Source organism: Columba livia, chromosome 5 (assembly GCF_036013475.1).
Source record: "Columba livia isolate bColLiv1 breed racing homer chromosome 5, bColLiv1.pat.W.v2, whole genome shotgun sequence".
NCBI lineage: Eukaryota > Metazoa > Chordata > Aves > Columbiformes > Columbidae > Columba > Columba livia.
In genome coordinates, this window is record NC_088606.1 from 67236258 (window position 1) to 67257984 (window position 21727).

The window sequence follows — 21727 nt, forward strand, 5'->3', positions numbered from 1 at the left end:
GCTTCATGGGGGCCTTGCAGCTCATTCTTCCTCTTGGCTCACTTTTCCTCTCATCTCCCCGCAGGCTGCAATAAGCTGACGGACCAGGCCTTGCTGTACCTGCGTCGCATCTCCAACGTCACTCTTATCGACCTACGAGGTTGCAAACAGATCACCCGCAAAGCCTGTGAGCACTTCATCTCGGACCTGTCCATCAACAGCCTCTACTGCCTGTCCGATGAGAAGCTGATCCAAAAAATCAGCTAGAGACCCTCCCCGGGGCAGACTGAGGAGAAGGAAAAAAACAAGAGCCCATCCCACCCCTCTCGGAGAACCGCTCCTCCACGTCCCCACCTTGCCCTCTGCGTCCTGCCGCTGCCTCCCACGCGATTCGGCAGGCAGGGCCGGCGCTCCGACCGTCCTTCCTCCTCCTCCTCCCCCGGGACTTCTGCCGATGAAGATGTCCCGCCAGGCTGGCCAGTACCAGAGGAGGAACGGGCAAAAAGAAATGGCCGGGGAGCCTCGGCGCGGAGGCTTGGCCGCTCCCACGGCGGAGGTTGGAATAGAGATCTCTGTGCAGAGAAATGGGGCACCCTCTTTCCCCCCTCAGCTTTTCCCCCTCCTCCCCGTCATATCCTCGCCTTGAAAACACTTGTCACTTCCCCAGTAGCACAAAGCTTGAGGGTCAAGGTCTCTCCAAGGAAGCAGGAGCAGAGCTGGAACAAAACCTCCCCCCGACGGCTTCCCTTGTCTGGCTGTGGGGGGGCTGCGATCGCTCCCCCTTCTTCTCCCCCAATTTTCAGGCATTTGAGCAGGGCAGGACCCCCCCAGCCAGGGGGGCGGGGGTCCCTGGCCACGCAGTGGCCAGAAATGGGGCGGTTTGCAGCCCGTTGTGCCCCTACCCCACGGGGGATGATGCACTTCCACTTTGGGGCAGCTGTGTACCCCCTCAGTGTCCCCTCCAGCGTCCCCTCTGTCCCAGGGGCCAGGTGTTGATTGGGAGCAGGGGACAAACCCCCCAGGTCCATCGGAGCTCAGGGAGGACTCGGGGAAAAGCATCATCCAGGGTTGAGCGAGCGCGCGGGGGGGCCGGGAGCTGCCTCCTCTTCCTCCCCCAGCATCGCAAAGCACTCGGGGGCCAACCGCGGCCGGAGGGACGAGGGTGGCTTTGTCCGGCCTGGGACCCAACTGGCACGAATGTCCCGTGTGTGTCCCCCCCACACTGCATTGTCCTCTCCTTCCTTGCCCCCCTTTTAGCTGCCGTTTTCCTTTGCAATGAACGGTCGGTCCAAAGAACGTCTCTCCAGGGCAGCGGAGAGCTTGTGCACTTTAAAAAAAAACAACAAAAAAAAAGGAAAAAAAGGAAAAAAAAAAAGAAAACAAACAAACAAAAAGAACAAAAAAACCTAAAAAGAAAAAAGAAAGGAAAAAAAAGTCGGAATCTTCGTTTGGGTCACTATTTTATTTCCCTCCCTGTCCTGCCTGTGACCGGACGCTCCCCGCCCCCCCGGCCTGGTGTCAGGACCCCCCCAACCCCCTGGCAGCGTGTACAGATGATAGCACAAAGCGTGTCACCCCCGCGTCACCTGCCCCGGTGTCACCTGTCCCCAGCCCCGGACAGGCGGGCGAGGGGCAGGGGGGCAGCCCCGCCGCCCCAAAGCAATAAGGGAGGAGGAGGTGGGCTGGCGGCGCGTCCCCGGGGGATGCGAGGGGACAGCGCCGCGGCGCCTTGGGGACGAGGGACAAGTTTTGCCGCGGGGATTCCGGAGGGTTCGGTGCGGGGTGTATTTGAGCTAAAAAACGCATCCCGGGCGAGAGGCCGAGCAGAGAAGCCGCGGCGGGGGGGGGGGACCTCCAGCCTTAGTCTCTCCTGGTGGCTCCCGTGACCAGACGGTGGAAGAATCAAAAGCTTTTATATTTCCTTTGGATTGATTTTTTTTTTTCTTGATTTTTGCAATGAGAAATACAAACCATTTTTAAAACTGCCCCCTGGGGTAGAGCCGAGCTGGGGGCGGGCGCTGAGGGACCCGTCCCCACGTGTCCCCTCCCGGCCGCGCGCCCTCGGGATTGTCACCCCTGCTCCCACCACCCGCCCCCAGGGGCTGAGACTCCACAAGGAAGAGAAGAACAGAATTTATATATATTAAAAAAAGAAATCACTTAGTGATTTAAAAGCAGCGCAGAGTGCTCCCGAGCGACACCTCCCGCGAGAAAAGTCACTTGTTTAAGGGTTTGGTTGTGTTTTTCGGTTTCGTTTCGATTTCTCCCCCGTTTCCCTCTCTCCTCCTTCCCCCCCCCCCCCCCCCCTTCCTGGAGAAATATTGTAAATATATATTTTTTTGTTGGCGATTTAGAGTCCATCTCTGATGTTTGTGCTTTAAAATTAAATGTAAGCATTAAGGGTAAAAAGCAAAACCACGTCTTGCGCTGTCTCCGTGGGGGCGGTTTGGGTTGGGGGTCGCAGGGGGGGGAGCTCCGTGGCTTCTTCTCATTTAAGTTCGTTTTGGTTGTTCTTTTGGTTTGATTTTTTTATTCCTAAGCGTTCTGCAATGCTGGTTTTTGTTTAGAGAGGATTTGCTCAGAATATATCGTGAGTAGCGCAGGGACGGGAGAGCTGGGGGGGGACGCACCGGCCGCCGAAGAGAAATGTTTTGTTTCTCGGGGGTGGATTTTTTTGGAATAAAAAACACAAAAAAAATTTAAAGAAAACAAAAAGCAAACGTTTGCGTCTGGGCTCTGCCCGCTGTTTGTCTGCGAGGGACAGAGGGACAAGGCCCCTGGGGATGTCCCATGTGTGTGTGTGTGTGTCCCCCCCAGCACCAGAGGGGAAGCCTGGGGCATGGTTATGTGGTGGCAGCAGCTGTCCCCAAGTCCCCATTGTCTCCTGGGGGGGGGTGGCCGCTGTCCCCAAGTCCCCATTGTTTCCTGGGGGGGGTGGCAGCTGTCCCCAAGTCCCCATCCCCCTCTGGCCCAAGGCCGCCCCTTCAGCAGGACCGAAGTGACATTCAGTGTCCCCTGGTCCCCTCCATGGGGACGTCCCGGTCCCAGCAGCAGCAGCAAAACAAGCCCCAGAACGGGACATTTGCATGTGGGGGGTGACATCTGCGGGTGACAGCGTCCTCCACGGGTGGTCACCCGGGGGTGACATCCTGCTCCGTCGCATCCTGTCGCACGCACGCCGTCACACCTGCTGTCACGTGTCACGTGTGACACGGAGAGTGACACACGTGGTGCCACGTTCAGCGTCACACACAAACACACCTGGGGTCACACGCACCCAGAGCCACACGCACACCGTGTCACACACATGATGTCACGGACACACTGGCACACACACACACTGTCACACGCGCGCCTGCCGCTGTCACGGCCCCGCTCACGTGGGCGGGGCGCCGCGAAGGACCGCCCCCTCTAGCCCCGCCCCGCCGCCTGTCCAGACCTGCCTGTCACTCACGCGCGCACGGGCACGCGCACGGGCACGCGCTCCCCCGCCATGCCCCCCAGCCGCTGAGCGCGCGCCGCCGCCTGCGCCCCCCCCCCCCACCCCGCGGCGGGGCCGGGGCCAGGGCCAGGGCCGAGCCGGCTCCATCCCGGGGTCCGCCCCCGGTTCCGGTTCCGGGTCCCGGTTCCGGTTCCGGGTCCGTCCCGGGTCCGGTCCGGCGCTGGGCGGTGGGGCCGGCGGGGCCGGCGGCGCGGGGCAAGATGGCGGACCTGGAGGCGGTGCTGGCGGACGTGAGCTACCTGATGGCCATGGAGAAGAGCCGCGCCGCGCCCGCCGCCCGCGCCAGCAAGAGGATCCTGCTGCCCGAGCCCAGGTGAGGCCCGCCGACCGGTGTCCGGCTGTCCGCCCGGGTGTCCGCCCGGCTGTCCGCCCGGCTGTCCGCCCGGCTGTCCGCCCGGCTGTCCGCCCGGGTGTCCGCCCGCCCCGGCCCCGCTTCCCCTGTCCCGGGCAGCGCGGGCTCTGCCCCCGGCCGGCCCGGCCCCGCTCCCGCTGCTCCCCGCGGCCTCCCGGGAACCCGGCCCGGAGCGAGCAGCGCACGGGCCGTGAACACACACACACACACACACCGTGCACACACACACCGTGCACACACACACACACGCACCGTGCACACACGCACCGTGCACACACACACCGTGCACACACACACACGCACCGTGCACACACACCGTGCACACACACTGTGCACACACACATACCGTGCACACGCACATACCGTGCACACGCACATACCGTGCACACACACACCGTGCACACGCACACACCGTGCACACACACTGTGCACACGCACACACTGTGCACACACACACCGTGCACACGCACACCGTGCACACACACACACGCACCGTGCACACACACACTGTGCACACACACACTGTGCACACACACACTGTGCACACACACACACACCGTGCACACACACACACACCGTGCACACACACACCGTGCACACACACACCGTGCACACACACACACCGTGCACACACCGTGCACACACACACCGTGCACACACACACACGCACCGTGCACACACACCGTGCACACACACTGTGCACACACACATACCGTGCACACGCACATACCGTGCACACGCACATACCGTGCACACACACACCGTGCACACGCACACACCGTGCACACACACTGTGCACACGCACACACTGTGCACACACACACCGTGCACACGCACACCGTGCACACACACACACGCACCGTGCACACACACACTGTGCACACACACACTGTGCACACACACACTGTGCACACACACACACACCGTGCACACACACACACACCGTGCACACACACACCGTGCACACACACACCGTGCACACACACACACCGTGCACACACACACCGTGCACACACACACCGTGCACACGCACACCGTGCACACACACACACGCACCGTGCACACACACGCACCGTGCACACACACACACACCGTGAACACACATACCGTGCACACACTGTGCACACACGCCTGTGCACACACACCTGTGCACACACAGCCTTGTGCATACACACATCCCTGTGCACAGGTGTCTGTGCACACAAACACATCCCTGTGCACGCACAACCCTGTGCACAAGCACCCTTGTGCACACGTACACAGAGCCCTGCGCACACAGAGACACCCTGTGTGCACAAACACCCCTGTGCACATCCCTGTGCACGCGTGTACATGGGCTTGCACAGGCAGCCCGCCTGCACACACACAGACACACAGACACACGCCCTCCCCGGTACAGTCACACCGGCCGTGTGTGCCCCCCCGTGTGCACCGTCCGGGCACACACCTGCCCTGCCGGGCACACCCAGCCCTCCTGCAGCCCTGCGCTGCGTGTGTGTGTGTGTGCACACGCGTGTGCAGCCATGCAGAGTGCACACAACCCACGGCACAGCTTCCCTTTGCACACCCAGCCCCTGCTGGACCCACACAGCACGGGGACCGTGGCACAACACGGTGACAGTGGCACAGCACGGTGACAGTGGCACAACACACTGCCCTACTCCTCCCCTGGCAGCAGGAGGGGACCCAGGCGTGCGGCGTTGGTCCCCCCCTCACTGCCAGACCCCACTGCCCATCTGCACCAGGGAAGCTTTTTTTGGGGGGTTCCCTCCTCCCCAACCCCCCTTGGATCCCTAGCGCATGGGACACCCTGTGCCTGACCCTTCCCAGGTGTCACACCTGGCAGGGGACACATGAGATGGGAGGATGCACGTGCCACTGGGGCTTGGGGTGGCACGGGGACAGAGGAGGGACACAGCGGGGGTGCTGGGGAGCTCAGCCCCTCCGGTGTGTCCCCAGCATCCGCAGCGTCATGCAGAAGTACCTGGATGACCGGGGAGAGGTGACGTTCGACAAGATCTTCACGCAGAAGATCGGTGAGCTGGGGACATGGGGACTGCGGGGGACACGGGGGCACTGCGTGCCTGGGCAAGTGTGGGGCGGCTGGATCGGTGACAGTGGCCGTGACCATTCCCCCCACCCCTGGGCAACACGAGAGGCTGGGGAGAGGTGCCCGGGGGCTGCGTGACACCCCCCTGCGCCACGTCCCCCACCCCACGTCCCCCACCCCGTCACTTCCCCCAGCGCCGGCATTAACCATCCGGGGCAGGAAGCGGCTCTCGCTTCCTCCTGCCGGCTCTGGCGGTTTCCGGGCACGTCCGCCCCACGGCAGCCCGCTCCCCGGTGCCCACCCGTGCCCCTGCCCCACCGCTCCCCACCGCACTCCTGCCCCACAGCGCCCCATAGCCCCCTCGTGTCCTTGCACCGCCCTGAAAAATTCCATCCGCTCCCCAGTGTGGCACTTCCCAAACCTGGCGTGGGGGGGCTGTGGGGACAGACAGACCCAGGAGACGTCCCTGTGTCCCTTGTCCTGCGCTGTGGGGCACACGGTGCCGCTCTGGGCTGGCACCTCTCACGCCGCGGCTCTGTCCCTGCCAGGGTACCTGCTCTTCAGGGACTTCGCCTTTAACCAGGCAGAGGAGGCCAAACCCCTCATGGAGTTTTACGAGGAGGTGAGATGGGGGGGCACCCATCTGGACTGACCCCCATCATCATGAGGAGGGTTAGGGGTGGGATTTGGGACCTGCAGGGCCCACAGATGTGGTATGTGCAGGGTACCCAAGGGAGACGGTGCCCGGAGGGCCGGGAGGTGATGCTCTGGGTGCCCAGGGGGTGTGATAACCATTAAGTGGTACCCAGAGGGGCTGGTGTTGTGGTTCCTGGCGTACCGGGTTCTGGGGGGCTGCCCGCTGTGGGGAGGGGGCTGTGCCCACCCGAGCTGTGCCCTCGCCAGATCAAGAAGTATGAGAAGCTGGACTCGGAGGAGGAGCGAGCCGTCCGGAGCCGCCACATCTTCGACCATTACATCATGAAGGAGCTGCTGGCCTGCTCCCACGTGAGTGCCCTGCCGTGCCACAGCGTCTGGGAGGGATGTCCTCAGTGTCCCCAGGGGACCAGGTGCCCAGTGTCTTCGGAGAGAGCTCCAAAATCACCATTAACTCTTTTCTGGGAGCTACAGCCCTGTGGGTGGGGGTTCCCCCGTTAGTTCCCCAACTTGTGCAGCCCTGCCTAGCCCCTGGGCCGCTGTCCCTTCTGCCCAGGGTGACACGGTCCCATCTTGCCCCACAGCCCTTCTCCAAGAGTGCCACGGAGCACGTCCAGAGCCGCCTCAGCAAGAAGCAGGTGCCCCCAGACCTCTTCCAGGTGGGCGTCACCGGGGACAGAGAGGGGGTTCCTGCCACCTCTGGTACTCAGGGGGTTAATCCTTATGGGGGGCTGGCGAAAGGGCGGTTGGGGCTGGTGGTGACAGGGTCCCTTAGAGGGGTTGAGGGGTCCCAGCCAGTATGGGGACCCCCAAGAGATGGTGAGGGGGTCCCCAGCAGGTTGGGAGTGAGGGGGATTGTTGGGTGTCCCCAGGGGCTGGTAGTCAGGAGACTGGGGGCTCCTCAGAGGGTGGGGATTGGGACCCTGGATGTAGAGTTGACGCAGGGTGACAGTGGGGTCCCCAGGCACGGTGACACCAGGGACTCCAGTGACCCTGTGTGGCAGAAGCATCCCCAGTGGCTGGGTGGCAGTGGGGATATCCCAGAGGTGGAGGAGACCTCTCGTAATGAAGGGACCTGAGGGGCATGGGTGACAGGGGTGGCACTGGGGACCCAGCGCTGAGCCCTGTGTCCCCCCAGCCCTACATTGAGGAGATCTGCCAGAACCTGCGTGGGGGCATCTTCCAGAAGTTCATCGAGAGGTGAGATGGGGGACAGACCAGGGAGTCCCATCCCACTGGGGACCAGGCTCTTCCAGCCCAGAGAGGGGCCAGGGGTCCCTTCTAAGGAGCTCCAGGGGTGTCTGTCCCCAGACCAACAACTCACAGAGGTCTCTTCTCACCCCCAGGTCTGACCTGGGGTCTCTCTTTTCCCAGATGGGGGTTCCGGGGGGTGCTGCCTGTCCCCAGAAAAGTCCAAAGGGTCCTTCTCCCCAGAGATGGGTCTTGAGGGGGGTCTCTCCAGCGCCTCCACTCTTGCTCTCTCTGTGCTTCGTTGCAGTGACAAGTTCACACGGTTCTGCCAGTGGAAGAACGTGGAGCTGAACATCCATGTGAGCGGGGACCCCTGCGCCTCGGGGCACTTCCAGGGAGGGGAATGGGGTGCAGTGACACAGCTGCTGCCCTGGGGCTCACCGGGGCACCCTCACACACGCCCAGGGCTTCCCCACGCTCACGGGGACGTGCCTCTGTGTTCCTCACGTGGGGAAACTGAGGCAGAGCGTGTGAACCCCCAGCACCGTGGGCACACACAGCTCTTGGTGCAGGGCAGGTGCTGCAGGACACAGGTGTCCAGGCTCACCCCCCCGCCTCCTTCTCGCCCCCTCCAGCTCACCATGAACGACTTCAGCGTTCACCGAATCATTGGCCGTGGTGGTTTCGGCGAGGTCTACGGCTGCCGGAAAGCAGATACAGGCAAAATGTAACGGGGGATGCTCCGTCATGGGGGGTGGCAGAGGGATCCTGCAACGGGGGGGTTCTGGGGCTGTGGTGGTGGTCCCGAGGGCATCTGCAGTGGCGTTGCTGTGACGACAGATGTTTAGGGGCTTGCGGAAGTATTGCCATGGCTACGGGTCTCTGGGGGATGCAGGGACGTCACGGCCGTGGGTGGTAGCTGGATGCGGTGGTGTGGCCGTGAGAGCTGGCGCTGGAGGGACGCGATGGCGCGGCTGCAGCTGGTGGGGACGTGGCAGCGTGGTGGTGGCACCGGGGCAGGACCCTGCAGGGACTCTTTGCCCCCAGGTATGCCATGAAGTGTTTGGACAAGAAACGCATCAAGATGAAGCAGGGCGAGACCCTGGCCCTCAACGAGCGCATCATGCTGTCCCTCGTCAGCACCGGGGTGAGGGGACACAGGGCTGGCACCCCGGTGACAGGACGTGGCACGGGTGAGGGAGGGTGTCCCCGGGGCGCTGCGTGACCCCATCTCTCCTGCCAGGACTGCCCATTCATCGTCTGCATGTCGTACGCCTTCCACACGCCCGACAAGCTCAGCTTCATCCTCGACCTCATGAACGGTGAGAAGCCCCAGTCCCAAGGGACCCTCTGGCTGATGCTCGGTCCCAGGGGAGAATCCCAGTGCCAGGGTGACAACTGGTCCTTGTCATCACAGGGGGAGACCTACATTATCACCTGTCCCAGCACGGCGTCTTCTCGGAAGCAGAGATGAGATTTTACGCAGCTGAGATCATCCTGGGCCTGGAGCACATGCACAGCCGCTTTGTGGTGTACCGCGACCTCAAGGTGACAAGTCCCCACACGCACCCCCGGACCCTCTAGAAACCCCCCAGGACCCTGTGGGCACCCACAAGTGTCGTAGACTCTGAAGGAATCCTCTGGGCACTCCCCGCACCCAGAGGGCACCCCTGAGCCTGCAGGAACTGTCCCCAAAACTCCATGGGCACCCTTGGGACCCACGGGCATCCTGAGACCCAAATGGGCTCTCGCAGCCTCCACCGATGCTTCCCAGTCCTGTGGACACCCCCAAATCCCACAGAACACCCCAGCCTGCCCCATGTGGGCACCCCCAGCCTCATTGTCCCCCCGTGCCCGCTTGGTCTCGGGGTGACACGCTGTCTCGGCAGCCAGCAAACATCCTCCTGGATGAGTTTGGGCACGTCCGCATCTCAGACCTGGGCTTGGCCTGCGACTTCTCCAAGAAGAAGCCCCACGCCAGCGTGTGAGTGTGCCCGTGCCCCCCCCGCCGTGTCCCCCCGCCCGGCACAGCCCCTCACCCTGCTCTGTGCCCCCTGCAGCGGCACCCACGGGTACATGGCTCCGGAGGTGCTGCAGAAAGGGGTGGCCTATGACAGCAGCGCCGACTGGTTCTCGCTGGGCTGCATGCTCTTCAAACTGCTGCGGGGGTGAGTGTGCGGGCGTGGGGGGGACAGGCGGACACGGGTGGGCACCGCTGAGCCCCCCGTCCCCTCGTGGCCACAGGCACAGCCCCTTTCGGCAGCACAAGACGAAGGACAAGCACGAGATCGACCGCATGACGCTCACCATGGTGAGTTGGGGGCTTTGCCCCGTGTGCCGGGGGGGCTGAGGCGGGCGTGGGTAGGGGGTGAGCACCCCTGGGCTGCTGTGCTCCCTCAGAATGTGCTGGCAGAGACCTGGGGGGCACACAGGGTGTGAGACTGGGGACACTGGGGACACGGGCACGTTGCGTATGTGTGTGCGTGCGTGTGCTCTGGTGCGCAGGCACGTGTGAGTGCAGGTCTGTGTGTGTCAGCCTGTGTCCTGCATGTGTCCGTGCACGGGTGTGTGTGTCCTCTCCCTTTGCACCCTGTGCCCTCCCCTGAGGCTCAGACCGTGGTTTCTTTTCGTGTGGGTTTGGACACTCCTGCGGGAGCTTCAGTGCCCGCTGGCACTCGGCCGAGCTTTTTGCCCACTGTGAGGAGGGAGGACGGGGAGGCTGGTCCCTGAGCTGTGGCTCCTGCTGCCCCAGATCCAGCCCCCTCTCTGGCTGTAAGATACAGTTAGATAGAATGGATATTTGCATCCAGCTAACAGTAAATACGCATCCAGCTTTAAGTAAAATAACTAGTTAAAAAGAACAGAGACTAGAGTGTCATTGGACACGAGAAAAACCCAGCTTATGGAAGAAGTTCCGTTTACTCTTCTTCCTCTGAAGGTGTGAACTCAAAAGTGAGACAGGAGGTGGGAACTTCACAGAGACAGCGTGTGGCCCAAGAAAGACGTTCTTTTAGAATCGTAGAATCATTTTAGTTGGAAAAGACCTTTAAGGTCATTGATTCCAGCTGTCAACCATGTGTGTGTATCGGTCTCCCCGCTCACAGGTGTCCTGTGGTGCTCGTGCGCTCGCGGTGTGACCGGCTGTGTCTCTCCCGCAGGCCGTCGAGCTGCCTGACTCCTTCTCCCCCGAGCTGCGCTCCCTGCTCGAGGGGCTGCTGCAGCGGGACGTCAACCGCCGGCTGGGCTGCATGGGCCGCGGGTGAGTCCCGGCGGCACCGCGGGCACCGGGACGGAGCCCAGGGGGGCTGGGGCAGGAGGAAAGGAGGGTGTGCTCACCCCAAACTCGCTCCCCAGGGCCCAGGAGGTGAAGGAGGAGCCCTTCTTCAAAGGTCTGGACTGGCAGATGGTTTTCCTGCAGAAGGTGAGGGGCATGGGACATGGTACCGGGCACAGGAAGGGGTACCGGGCACAGGCGGCCACCCCTCTAAAACCCCTTTCCTGCCCGCAGTACCCGCCGCCCCTCATCCCCCCCCGCGGCGAGGTGAATGCGGCCGACGCCTTCGACATCGGCTCCTTCGACGAGGAGGACACCAAGGGCATCAAGGTAGCGGGGCGGAGGGGCTGAGCGCGGCGGGGGCGGCGGTGGGCAGCCCTGACCCCGCGCCGCCTGCCTGCCCGCTCCCTGCCCGCCAGCTGCTGGAGAGCGACCAGGAGCTGTACCGCAACTTCCCGCTCACCATCTCCGAGCGGTGGCAGCAGGAGGTGACCGAGACCGTCTTCGAAGCCGTCAACGCCGACACCGACAAGCTGGAGGCTCGGAAGAAGGCCAAAAAGCAGCTGGGCCACGAGGAGGGTGAGTGGGGCTGGTTCCACCCCCGAAACCCCCTCGGAACCCCCCCGGCCGGCCCTGGGCTGACTGTGCCTCTCGGGCGCAGAGTACGCCATGGGCAAGGACTGCATCATGCACGGCTACATGTCCAAGCTGGGCAACCCCTTCCTGACGCAGTGGCAGCGCCGCTACTTCTACCTCTTCCCCAACCGCCTCGAGTGGCGCGGGGAGGGCGAGTCGCCGGTAAGGCGGGCACGGGGGGGCACAGGGAGGTGTTGGGGTGAGCAGGGGGTTCACCTGGGCACGGGCAGACATCGGGGGGGCACGTGGAGTGAGGGATGCGCAGAAGCAGATGTAGCACTGCAAAGGGTGTGGGGGCACATGGGGGGGTTTGGGGGTCCTCGGTGGGGGCGAGGGCTCAGCCTGTCCCCCCAGCAGTCCCTGCTCACCATGGAGGAGATCGACTCAGTGGAGGAGACGCAGGTGAAGGAACGCAAGTGCATCCTGCTCCGCATCCGCGGCGGCAAGCAGTTCGTGCTGCAGTGCGATGTGAGTGCGCCCTGGGCCACCTGCCGGGGCTGGCCACCGTCCCCCGCAGTCACTGGCCACTCCTGCCAGGCACTAGCCACCTCACTGGCCATGTCCCCTGGGTGCCAGGTGCTCCTGCTGGGCACTAACCTGCATTTTAGCCACCTCCTGCTAGCTGGGTACTAGCCACCCTTAGGCTACCACTAGCCATTCCCTGCTGGGTGCTAGCCACTTCCTCCTGCCAGCTGGTTGCCACTCTTCCTGGCCACTAGCCCTGCACGTTTAGCCCTCCAAGTCATCACAGGGCACAAATACAGAAAGTTCAGGGCAACCCCAGAGCCCTGGCACCCGGGGGAGCCCCCAGCCACCCCGTACCCCTCTCTGCCACCCTGGGGAGCCCCCAACCACCCCCATCCCAGCCCTGGCACCTCGGGGAGCCCCCATTCTGACCCATACCCCCCCCGCAGAGCGACCCCGAGCTGGTGCAGTGGCGGAAGGAGCTGCGGGACGCCCAGCGCCAGGCGCAGCAGCTGCTGCAGCGGGTGCCGCGGATGCAGAACAAGCCCCGCTCGCCTGTGGTGGAGCTCAGCAAAGTGCCGTTCATCCAGCGCTCCCCCAACGGGCTCTGACCCCGCCTCCCGCGCGCCCCCCTCTTTTCCCCCTTCCCACCCCGCCTCTAATTTATTGGGTTGGGTTCCCGCGTTCCCCCGCTTCTTTTTGTCGTTGGAGGATGGAGCGGGCACGGCCGCGGTATCGCCGTCCCGGCACCGGGCGCACGGCGCAGCTCGACGCCTCTCCCCGGCGTGTCCCCCCACCTTCCCAAACCCCCTCCGAACTCTCCGGCTCAGATGAAGGCAGCCCCCGCGCCCCCTCTCCGCGCCCGCCCGCTTCGCCACCGCTGTGTGTGCCAAATGGGGCAGGTGGGTGCCCAGCTCCGGCCGGGCAGGGAACCGGCCACCTCGTCTCACCCCGTAGCCTTTTGCCCACCTCCCCGCGAGCCGGCGCGTCCCCCGGCTCGGCTGTGCCCGTCCTGTGGGTGCCAAGTCCTTGGTGTATGTGTGTGAGTGTGTGTGCCCGCGGGGACCCCCTGTAAATACTGTGCCATGGGTCCCCTGTGTCCCCCGGCTCCTGTCACCGCTCCCCGCCTCCCCCCGAGCTGCAGGTGTGGCCGAGGAGGAGGGAGCAAGTGGGACCCCCCTCAAAATCAGCCTCGTGTCACTGGTCCGGTCCCTGGCTGGTGGGCACAGGGTGTCCCCCAGGGTGTCCCCAACCCCAGTCCCTGGTGGCATCTGTAAATATTGGTCTGCGGTCGCTCTGCTCCAGGGTCTGGGGGGACAGAGGGTGGCACTGGGCAGGGCCGGGGCCGTCAGTGAGTGAGATTTTAATGAGCAGAGACGTGAGAATGGGAAAAAAGAATTAAAAAGAGTTTTTATAATAAAAATCTGGAAAAAACACCACCTGGCTCCAGCTGCTTGTGGGGTGGCAGACATGTACCCGTGCCCCAGCTCCCTGTGACCTCTGGTGGTGGCGGCTGCCTGCGTGTCCCCCCCACGGGCACGGTGGCGTTTTGGGGACACCTGGGTGGGAATTGTCGCTGTGCAATGTGGGTCTTGAGGCAGCGGTGGGGGATGAGGGGTGGGAGCGGGGGGTCAGGTCCCCGTTGCTGTGCTGTCCCCCTGGGTGACCTTGCCTGTCCCCTTGTCCCTGCTGCCCGCACCCCGTATTTAGGCAGCGCTGTCCCCGGTGTTCCCGCATTCCTGCCGCCTGGCGGGGCCGGGACCCCCGGGGGACTCTCCGGTGTCTAACGAGAGGGTTGTGCGGCGGCACGGAGCAAAACAGCCGCACCTGCCCGGAGCGGAGCAGGACGGGACGGGGACACGGCACAGGGAGGTCCCGGTGACCCGCTGTGGAGTCCCGAGGTCCCGCACACCCGCGGGGCTCCCACGGGGAGATACCGACGAGGGGGCGGCGCCCGGTACCGGGGCAGGTGCGGGATAACGCGTCCCCGGCGCAGGGTGGCCCTTGGGTCCCCGGGAGCAGACCCGGGACCGGTAGATTTCACCTCTCCAGTGCCCGGCGCAGGATGTCCCGGGGCCGCGGGGGCCGGTGCCCCGCCGTGCCCGGTGCCGGGTCCGGGTGCCGGTGCCTGCGGCCGCCGTGCCCGGTGCCGGATCCCAGTGCCAGTTCCGGGTGCCGGTGCCCGCGGCCGCTATGCCCGGTGCCCGTTACGAATGCCGGTGCCGCTGTGCCCGGTGCCTATGCCTGTTCTGGGTGCCGGTGCCCACCCTGCCGTGCCCGGTGCCGCTGTTCCCGTCGCCGGTCCCTGTTGCCGGTGCCGCCGTGCCCGGTGCCGGTCCCTGTTGCTGATGCCGTTGTTCCCGGTGCCGGTCCCCCCTGCCGGCGTCCGCCCCGCCGTGCCCGTTGCCGGTTCCCGTTGCCGGTTCCCGGTGCCGGTCCCCGCTGCCGGTTCCCGTTGCCGGTTCCCGTTGCCGGTCCCCGTTGCCGGTCCCCGTTGCCCCGCCCCGCCGCTCTGCGCCGCCGCCGCCGCCGCCCCCGCGCGCAGCCATTGCGGGCAGGCCCCGGCGCTGCGGCCCGTCCGCCCCGCGCTGCCCGGCGCGGCCCCGGGGGACATGGTGGCGGGATGGCCCGGCCCGGAGACACCTTCCCGCTGCACCGGCTCGTCTGGCACAACCGGCACCAGGCGCTGGACAGCGCCCTGCGCTCCGGCACGGTGGGCGCCGCCACCGGCACCGGGCACCGGCACCCAGGGCCCCCACCCAGCGCCGGGCAGCGGGGGGAGCGGGGAGCGGGGGGGGCCGGCGGAACTGGGAGCTGCGGGTGCGGGACTGGGATGTGACGGCAGCGGGGGCACCGGGAGCGGCGGGGGGGGCGGGAGAACGGGGGACGCGGGGACTGGGAGCACTGGGGAGAACTGGGGGCACCAGGGGGACTGGGATACTAGGGCACTGTAGCGCCAGGGGACTGGAAGCAACTGGGAGCAGTGGGATTGGGGGACTGAAGGCACTGGAGGTGGAGGGAGACTGGGAGCGCTGGGAGAAGTGGGGGGCTTGGAAATTGAGGGCACTAGGAGCACTGGGGGGGGGCTGGTGGCACTGGGATAGGGATACTGGGATCATAAGGGACTGGGAGCACTGGAGAGAGCGGGGGACAGGGAGGCTGGGGGGACTGGGGACACTGGGACGAGGTACTGAGATATTACAGGACTGGAAGCACTGGGGGTATAATGGGTCTGGGAGCACTGGGACCAGGTGACTGGGGGACAGGAGGACTTGGGAAATGGAGGGGTGGTGGCTTTGGGGACAGGGGCCACTGGGGAACGGGGACCACTGGGGGACAGGGGGCACTGGGCATGGGCACAGGCACCCTGGGGCGCCAGGGTCCTGCACTGGGGTGCTGGGGCAGGGGGCACTGGGGCGGTGTGGGGTGCCTGGGACACCCCAGGCGGGTGACAGCGACCCTGCTCGCACACGCAGCACGACGTGGAGCTGACGGACCCCCGCGGGAGGACCCCGCTGGAGCTGGCCGTGTCCCTGGGCCACCTGGAGTCGGTGCGGGTGCTGCTGCGGCACAACGCCAACGTGGGCCGCGAGAATGCCAACGGCTGGACGGGTACGCGGGCACGGGGACCCGCTGCCAGCGCGGGGACACCGTCCCGGGGCACGGGTGCTGACGGTGTCCCGTGTCCCAGTGCTGCAGGAGGCGGTGAGCACGGGGGACCCCGAGATGGTGCAGCTGGTGCTCCAGTACCGCGACTACCAGCGGGCGACGCGGCGGCTCGCCGGCATCCCCGAGCTGCTCAGCAAACTGCGCCGGGTACAGCACCAGGCTGGGGTCTGGGGGGGCAGAGGGTGCCCCCCAAGTCACTCCAGGACCCCCGTCTCCTCCAAGACCCTGTGCTGTCCCCAGGGACCCCTGCTCCTCCCTGCTCACCCCGCTTTCCCATGTCACCCTGATCCCCACCCAGGACCCCAGTAGGGACCCCCATCCCTGTCCCCAAGACTCCCCAGTGATCCCAGCAGGGACACCCCCATCCCTCTGTCCCCCCCATGTCCCCCCAGCTGCTCCCTGACCGCTCGTCTCTTCCAGGCATCCGACTTCTATGTGGAGATGAAGTGGGAGTTCACCAGCTGGGGTGAGCGGGACCGGGGGGAGCTGTGGGGCTGGGGGGATCCCCGTCCCCCTGCTGTGCCGCTGATGTGACATGTGTCCCCGCAGTGCCCCTGGTCTCCAAGGTCTGTCCCAGCGACGTTTACCGCGTCTGGAAGCGGGGGGAGAGCCTGCGCGTTGACACCACGCTGCTGGGCTTCGAGCACATGACGTGGCAGCGCGGCCGCCGCAGCTACATCTTCAAGGGGGACGGTCGGTGCCACCTCCTGCGGGGACACCCTGGGACCCCAAATACCCTCGGGGACACCCTGGTCACCCTGGGGATTCCTCCCAGACTCCAGATTCACCATAGGGACCCCCTGGGGACCCCAGGGACCACCTGAGCCGTGTGACAAATGGCAGGGATCTCAGTCCCCTGCCGGGACCCCAATTCCCTGCTGTAGCACCAGGGGACTGGAAGCAACTGGGAGCACTGGGATTGGGGTACTGCAGGCACTGGGGTAGGAGCACTGGAGAGAGGGAGACTGGGAGCTTGAGGGCACTGGGGATGCTGGTGGCACTGGAGCGGGAGTATTGGGATTATAAGGGACTGGGAGCACTGGAGATAGAGAGGGACTTGGGGACTGGGCGCACTGGGACAGGGTACTGAGATATAATGGGACCAGAAGCACTGGGGGTATAATGGCACTGGGGGCACCGGGACCAGGTGGCCAGGAGGGCTTGGGGGCTGGAGGGGTGGTGGCTTTGGGGCCAGGGGCCACTGTCCCTTGTGAGCATCTTAGGATACCCCTGAGATGCAGCAACCCCGAGCCTGGGGGGGTGTTGGGGTGACGTGGGTGCCGGGGTGGCCGTGGCGGGTGCTGACCCGTTGTCCCCGTGCACAGAGGACGGCGCGGTGGTGATGGAGGTGGACCACGACAAGCAGGTGGTCTACACAGAGACCTTGGCCTTGGCCTTGCACGAGCCCGACCTGCTGCTGGCGGCCATGCAGCCCTCGGAGGAGCACGTGGCCGGGCGGCTGACGTCCCCCATCGTCTCCACGCACCTGGACACCAGGAACATCGCCTTTGAGAGGTGGGGGGACAGGGGGGACTTGGGGGGGCCCTGGCAGGATGAACTTATGAGGAAGGGGCCATGCGAGGGCTCGCACGGGGGAAACCACGTGCAAAGGGGAAGGAAACACTTGTGCAAGAGGGCGAGCGGCGTGCGAGGAGCCACCCCATTGCGGGGGTGACACCTTCCTCCCCCACCCCAGGAACAAGTCGGGGATCTGGGGCTGGCGCTCAGAGAAGATGGAGGTGGTCAGCGGCTACGAGGCCAAGGTGGGCACAGTGGGGACACGGGGGACACCCCCGGTGCCCGGCGGGGCTGATCCTGGTGTCACCCCCCTGGCAGGTGTACAGCGCCAGCAACGTGGAGCTGGTCACCAAGACCAGGACAGAGCACCTGTCCGACCAGGACAAGTCACGCAGCAAAGGTGACAGCCCCCTTGGCCAATCAGGGAGCCTGCACAGTGGGGACACGCCCCCTTCTGGTGCAAGGCCCGCCCCCCTAGTGCAAGGTCCACCCCCTGCCTAGGGGGACATGTGTCAGGTGTGGGACACTGGGGTGTCACCCATCAGGTGTGGGACACCATGGGTGATGGGTGGGACATGTGTCAGGTTTGGGACAGCGTGTGAGGTGTCACTCACCAGGTGTGGGACACTGGGGTGTCACTCATCAGGTGTGGGACACCGTGGGTGCTGGCTGTGAGGTATCAGATGTGGGACACTGTGTGGGGTGTCACCCATCAGGTGTGGGACACTGTGGGTAATGGGTGGGACATGTGTCAGGTGTGGAACACTGGGGTGTCACTCACCAGGTGTGGGACACTGGGGTGTCACCTATCAGACGTGGGACACTATGTGGGGTGCCACCCACCAGATGTCACACCCCTCTCTCCCCCCCAGGCTCCAAGACCCCCTTCCACTCCTTCCTGGGCATCGCGCAGCAGCACGGCACCCACAACGGGGTGAGTGTCTGGGGCAGGGGGTCCCCCAGGAGCTGGGGTGCACCCCCAGTGCTCGGGGACCCCGGGGACACTGAGTGGTGCCGGTGTCACCGCAGGCACCCGTGCTGCAGGCTGCCAGCCCCACCAACCCCACAGCCATCACCCCCGAGGAGTATTTCGACCCCCACTTCGACCTGGAGACCCGCAACATTGGGCGCCCCATCGAGATGTCCAGCAAGGTGCAGAGGTGAGGCCACCATCCCCAGGGTGACATTGTCCCACGGACGCGGCACCGGGGTGGCAGGGAAGGGATGCAGGGTGGTGACACAGCAGTGGAGTGGCAGAACCCAGGAGGATAGTGACATGGTCCCCCAGGGTGTGGCACTAGGGTGTAAGGACCCGTGGGGGTGGTGACACAGTCCTGGGGACATGGCACTGCGTGCCAGGAGCCATGGGGATGGTGATGGACCCACAGGACGTGGCGCTGGGTGTCAGGAGCTGTGGGGGCGATGATGGGGTCCCAAAGGACATGACACAGGGTGTCAGGATACATGGGGTGGTGACACTGTCCCAGGGGATATGACACTGAGTGTCAGGAGCCATGGGGTGGTGGCACTGTCCCAGGGGATGTGACACTGGGTGTCAGGAGTCATGGGGGTGATGATGGGGTCCCAAGGAACATGTCACTGGGTGTCAGGATACATGGGGTGGTGGCACTGTCCAGGGGATGTGACACTGGGTGTCAGGAGCCATGGGGTGGTGGCACTGTCCCAAGGGATGTGACACTGGATGTCAGGATCCATGGGGTGGTGGCACTGTCCCAGGGGATGTGACACTGGGTGTCAGGAGCCATGGGGGTGATGATGGGGTCCCAAGGGACATGTAACAGGGTGTCAGGATAAATGGGGTGGTGGCACTGTCCCAGGGGATGTGACACTGGGTGTGAGGACCCATGGGTGGTGACAGGGTCCCGTGCCCACGCCGGTATCTGGGCAGGTTCAAGGCCACGCTGTGGCTGTGCGAGCAGCACCCGCTGTCGCTGGCAGAGCAGGTGACCCCCATCATCGACCTCATGGCCATCTCCAACGCCCACTTCGCCAAGCTGCGCGACTTCATCACCCTCAAGCTGCCGCCCGGTTTTCCTGTCAAGATCGGTGAGGGTGGGGCCGGCGGGGGGGGCAGGGCGTGGCCCATCCCAGGGCGTGGCCGCTGACCCCTGTCCCCGCAGAGATCCCCCTGTTCCACGTCCTCAACGCCCGCATCACCTTCAGCAACCTGTGCGGGTGCGACCAGCCGCTGGGCTCCGTGCGGGTCTGCACCCCCAGCTACCCCCCCGGCACACAGCCCCCCGGCACACAGCCCCCCAGCGCCAAAGGTGAGGCTGGGGGAAGGCGGGGGGACTCTGGGGGTCTCCGTGCTGGGGGTTACCCCAGGGTGGTGTCTGTGGGTGCTGTGGGGGGTCCCGAGTACCACCAGGCTGCCCATGGGTGATGGGTGCTGGGGGGTGCTGGCTGGCACAGGGTACCCATGGTTACAGGGTGTCGTGGGATGCTGTGGGTGTGGGATGCTGCGGGGTGCCACAGGATGTCACGGGGTGCTGTGGGACACTGTGGGGTGTTGTGGAATGCTGTGGGATTCCCTGGGGTGCTGTGGGATGCAGTGGGGTGCCATGGGGCACCATAGAGTGCTGTGGGGTGTCATGGAATACCATAGGGTACGGTGGGATGCAATGGGGTGCCATGGGACACTGCAGGGTGCCATGGGATGCCATGGAATGCCATGGGGTGCTGTGGGACACCATGGCATGCTGTGGGGCGCCATGGGATGCCATGTAGTGCCATGGGATGTAATGGGGAGCTGCGGGATGCAATGGGACACTGGGGGATGCTGTGGGGTGCCATGGGACACCGCGAGGTGCTCAGGGCCCCCCGCAGGGGGTGCAGCAGGCTGGCCGTTCCCGTGCGAGGTGGAGCCGGGGGTGTTCGAGGTGCCGGCGGGGTACACGGTGCTGGGCGCGGGGCGCAGCGAGCCCCTGCGGGATGAGGATGACGACCTGCTGCAGTTCGCCATCCAGCAGAGCCTGCTCGACGCCGGCACCGAGACCGACCAGGTGCGGCCACGCCCCTCCCACTGACCCCGCCCACACGGCGGGCCAGGCCACACCCTCCAGTGGCCCCTCCCCTAAGAACAAGCCCCGCCCCCCCGCAGGTGACCATTTGGGAGGCGCTGACCAACACCCGCCCGGGCACCGACCCACCCCCCTACGACGAGGACCTGCAGCTGGAGCGGTGAGACTCCGCCCACTGGGGCGTGGCCTGGGGCTGCCCCGCCCACCGCGTCTGGGGCGGGGCCAGGATGGGACCTATGGGGAGGGGCCCTGGGGTGTGGCCCAAGGGGAGGGGCTTCCTGAATTAGGGGCGTGGCTTCCCACTCTGAAGGGTGTGGCCCACATGGGCGGGGCTAACTGCAGGTGTGGGCGTGGCTAAGCATATGGGTGGGGCACGTGGAGAGGGGTGTGGCTCTCCAGCCCCGGGTGGAGCTGCAAAGTGGGTGTGGCCATTTAGGGTGGGGCAGAATGGGCGTGGCCTCCGGAATGGGTGTGGCTCTTGGGTGTGGCCACAGCTTTTGTCCCCACAGAGCCCTGCAGGAGAGCATGCTGCTGCAGGCCGGCCCCAGCGCCGACCCCCCGGCAGCCGGGAGCCCCCCCGGGGCAGGTAGGGGCACCCCTCCAGGCCCCCCCGGCTACGGCAGCTTCGCGGAGCAGCTGCGCTTGGCCATGGCGCTCTCAGAGCGGGAGCAGGAGGAGCAGGAGCGGCGCCGGCGCGAGGAGGATGAGGAGCTCCAGCGCATCCTGCGCCTGTCCCTCACCGACAAGTAGCGCCATGGCGCTTGGGGACAGGGTTGTCCCAGGTGGGGACACCCCCACGGGGACAGGGACACACCGTTGTCACCGCGTCCACTGGGGACTGCCTCGTGCTGGGACAGCTTGATGTGGGCACCGTCCCGCACTGGGACACCCCAGCTTGGGCACAGCCCTGCCTGGGAACCAGCCGGTGCTGGGGTGACACCCCCGTGCCAGTGACCCCCCCTGGTGTGGGCACAGCCCCCGCACAGGGGGAATTGATCCAGGGATCCTCCTACCCCCGGGACCCCCGAACCAGGGATCCCCTCCCGCCAGGCTCAAACCTCAGCCCAGAGACCCTGATCTGGGGACCCCCACCCCAGGGACACCCCTATCCCCAGGACCCCCACCCTAGGGCCCCCCTCCTCTTTGGTGTTGTACGTTGACCCCGCGGGGGACAGGACGGGCCCGGGGGTCCCTGTGGACATCGCTGACTCCTATTCAACAGCACCCCATGCTTGGGGATGGCAGGGACCCCCAGGCCTCATCCCTTGGTGGCAGTGGGGGGCTGGAGGGACCTCGGATGTATGTACATATACATATACATATATATATATATATATATCTACACAGATGTGTGCAGACTGCTGGGGAACTGGATGAGGGGGTCCTGCATGCTGGG

At 65.1% G+C, this 21727-nt stretch overlaps 3 protein-coding genes across 8 annotated transcripts in view; all 3 read left to right on the plus strand.

The window, feature by feature from the left end:
* Positions 1-2694, plus strand: part of KDM2A (lysine demethylase 2A) — a 42954-nt gene extending 40260 nt beyond the window's left edge. For both annotated transcript variants that reach the window (XM_065065597.1, XM_065065598.1), the window contains one exon: positions 65-2694. In XM_065065597.1, the coding sequence (XP_064921669.1) occupies positions 65-246 (182 nt within the window). In that variant the 3' untranslated portion in view covers positions 247-2694. The remainder of the gene's footprint in view (positions 1-64) is intronic.
* Positions 2695-3436: 742 nt separating this feature from the next.
* Positions 3437-13539, plus strand: GRK2 (G protein-coupled receptor kinase 2). 2 transcript variants are annotated; one of them, XM_065065601.1, is made up of 21 exons: positions 3437-3794; positions 5793-5869; positions 6432-6505; positions 6787-6888; positions 7122-7196; positions 7676-7737; positions 8036-8087; positions 8364-8455; positions 8776-8875; positions 8972-9050; positions 9146-9276; positions 9618-9712; positions 9789-9896; positions 9973-10039; positions 10887-10987; positions 11083-11149; positions 11237-11332; positions 11422-11581; positions 11664-11800; positions 11996-12106; positions 12553-13539. In XM_065065601.1, exons 1-21 carry the CDS (start codon positions 3682-3684, stop codon positions 12712-12714), a joined length of 2061 nt encoding a protein of 686 aa, XP_064921673.1. In that variant the 5' UTR covers positions 3437-3681; the 3' UTR covers positions 12715-13539. The 2 variants fall into 2 exon arrangements, with proteins under 2 accessions (XP_064921673.1, XP_064921672.1); XM_065065600.1 differs by having other exon boundaries at positions 3439-3794; positions 11993-12106.
* Positions 13540-14613: 1074 nt separating this feature from the next.
* ANKRD13D (ankyrin repeat domain 13D) lies at positions 14614-21679 on the plus strand. 4 transcript variants are annotated; one of them, XM_065065606.1, is made up of 15 exons: positions 14614-14816; positions 15580-15715; positions 15795-15919; positions 16193-16238; positions 16322-16465; positions 17098-17287; positions 17469-17535; positions 17609-17690; positions 18163-18224; positions 18335-18450; positions 19200-19357; positions 19432-19578; positions 20126-20313; positions 20412-20491; positions 20841-21679. In XM_065065606.1, exons 1-15 carry the CDS (start codon positions 14727-14729, stop codon positions 21079-21081), a joined length of 1872 nt encoding a protein of 623 aa, XP_064921678.1. In that variant the 5' UTR covers positions 14614-14726; the 3' UTR covers positions 21082-21679. The 4 variants fall into 4 exon arrangements, with proteins under 4 accessions (XP_064921678.1, XP_064921676.1, XP_064921677.1 ...); XM_065065604.1 differs by having other exon boundaries at positions 14615-14816; positions 18320-18450; XM_065065605.1 differs by having other exon boundaries at positions 14615-14816; positions 18320-18450; positions 20138-20313.
* The last annotated feature ends 48 nt before the right edge of the window (positions 21680-21727 follow it).

Excerpts from the sequence above, each read along its gene's own strand:
- ANKRD13D (XM_065065604.1), top strand. The coding sequence starts at position 14,727 with ATGGCCCGGCCCGGAGACACCTTCCCGCTGCACCGGCTCGTCTGGCAC. Across the intron at positions 17,288-17,468 it reads AGGAACATCGCCTTTGAGAG|GAACAAGTCGGGGATCTGGG; the intron begins GTGGGGGGACAG and ends CCCCCACCCCAG. Across the intron at positions 20,492-20,840 it reads GAGGACCTGCAGCTGGAGCG|AGCCCTGCAGGAGAGCATGC; the intron begins GTGAGACTCCGC and ends TTGTCCCCACAG.
- GRK2 (XM_065065600.1), top strand. The coding sequence starts at position 3,682 with ATGGCGGACCTGGAGGCGGTGCTGGCGGACGTGAGCTACCTGATGGCC. Across the intron at positions 10,040-10,886 it reads ACCGCATGACGCTCACCATG|GCCGTCGAGCTGCCTGACTC; the intron begins GTGAGTTGGGGG and ends TCTCTCCCGCAG. Across the intron at positions 11,150-11,236 it reads AGATGGTTTTCCTGCAGAAG|TACCCGCCGCCCCTCATCCC; the intron begins GTGAGGGGCATG and ends TCCTGCCCGCAG.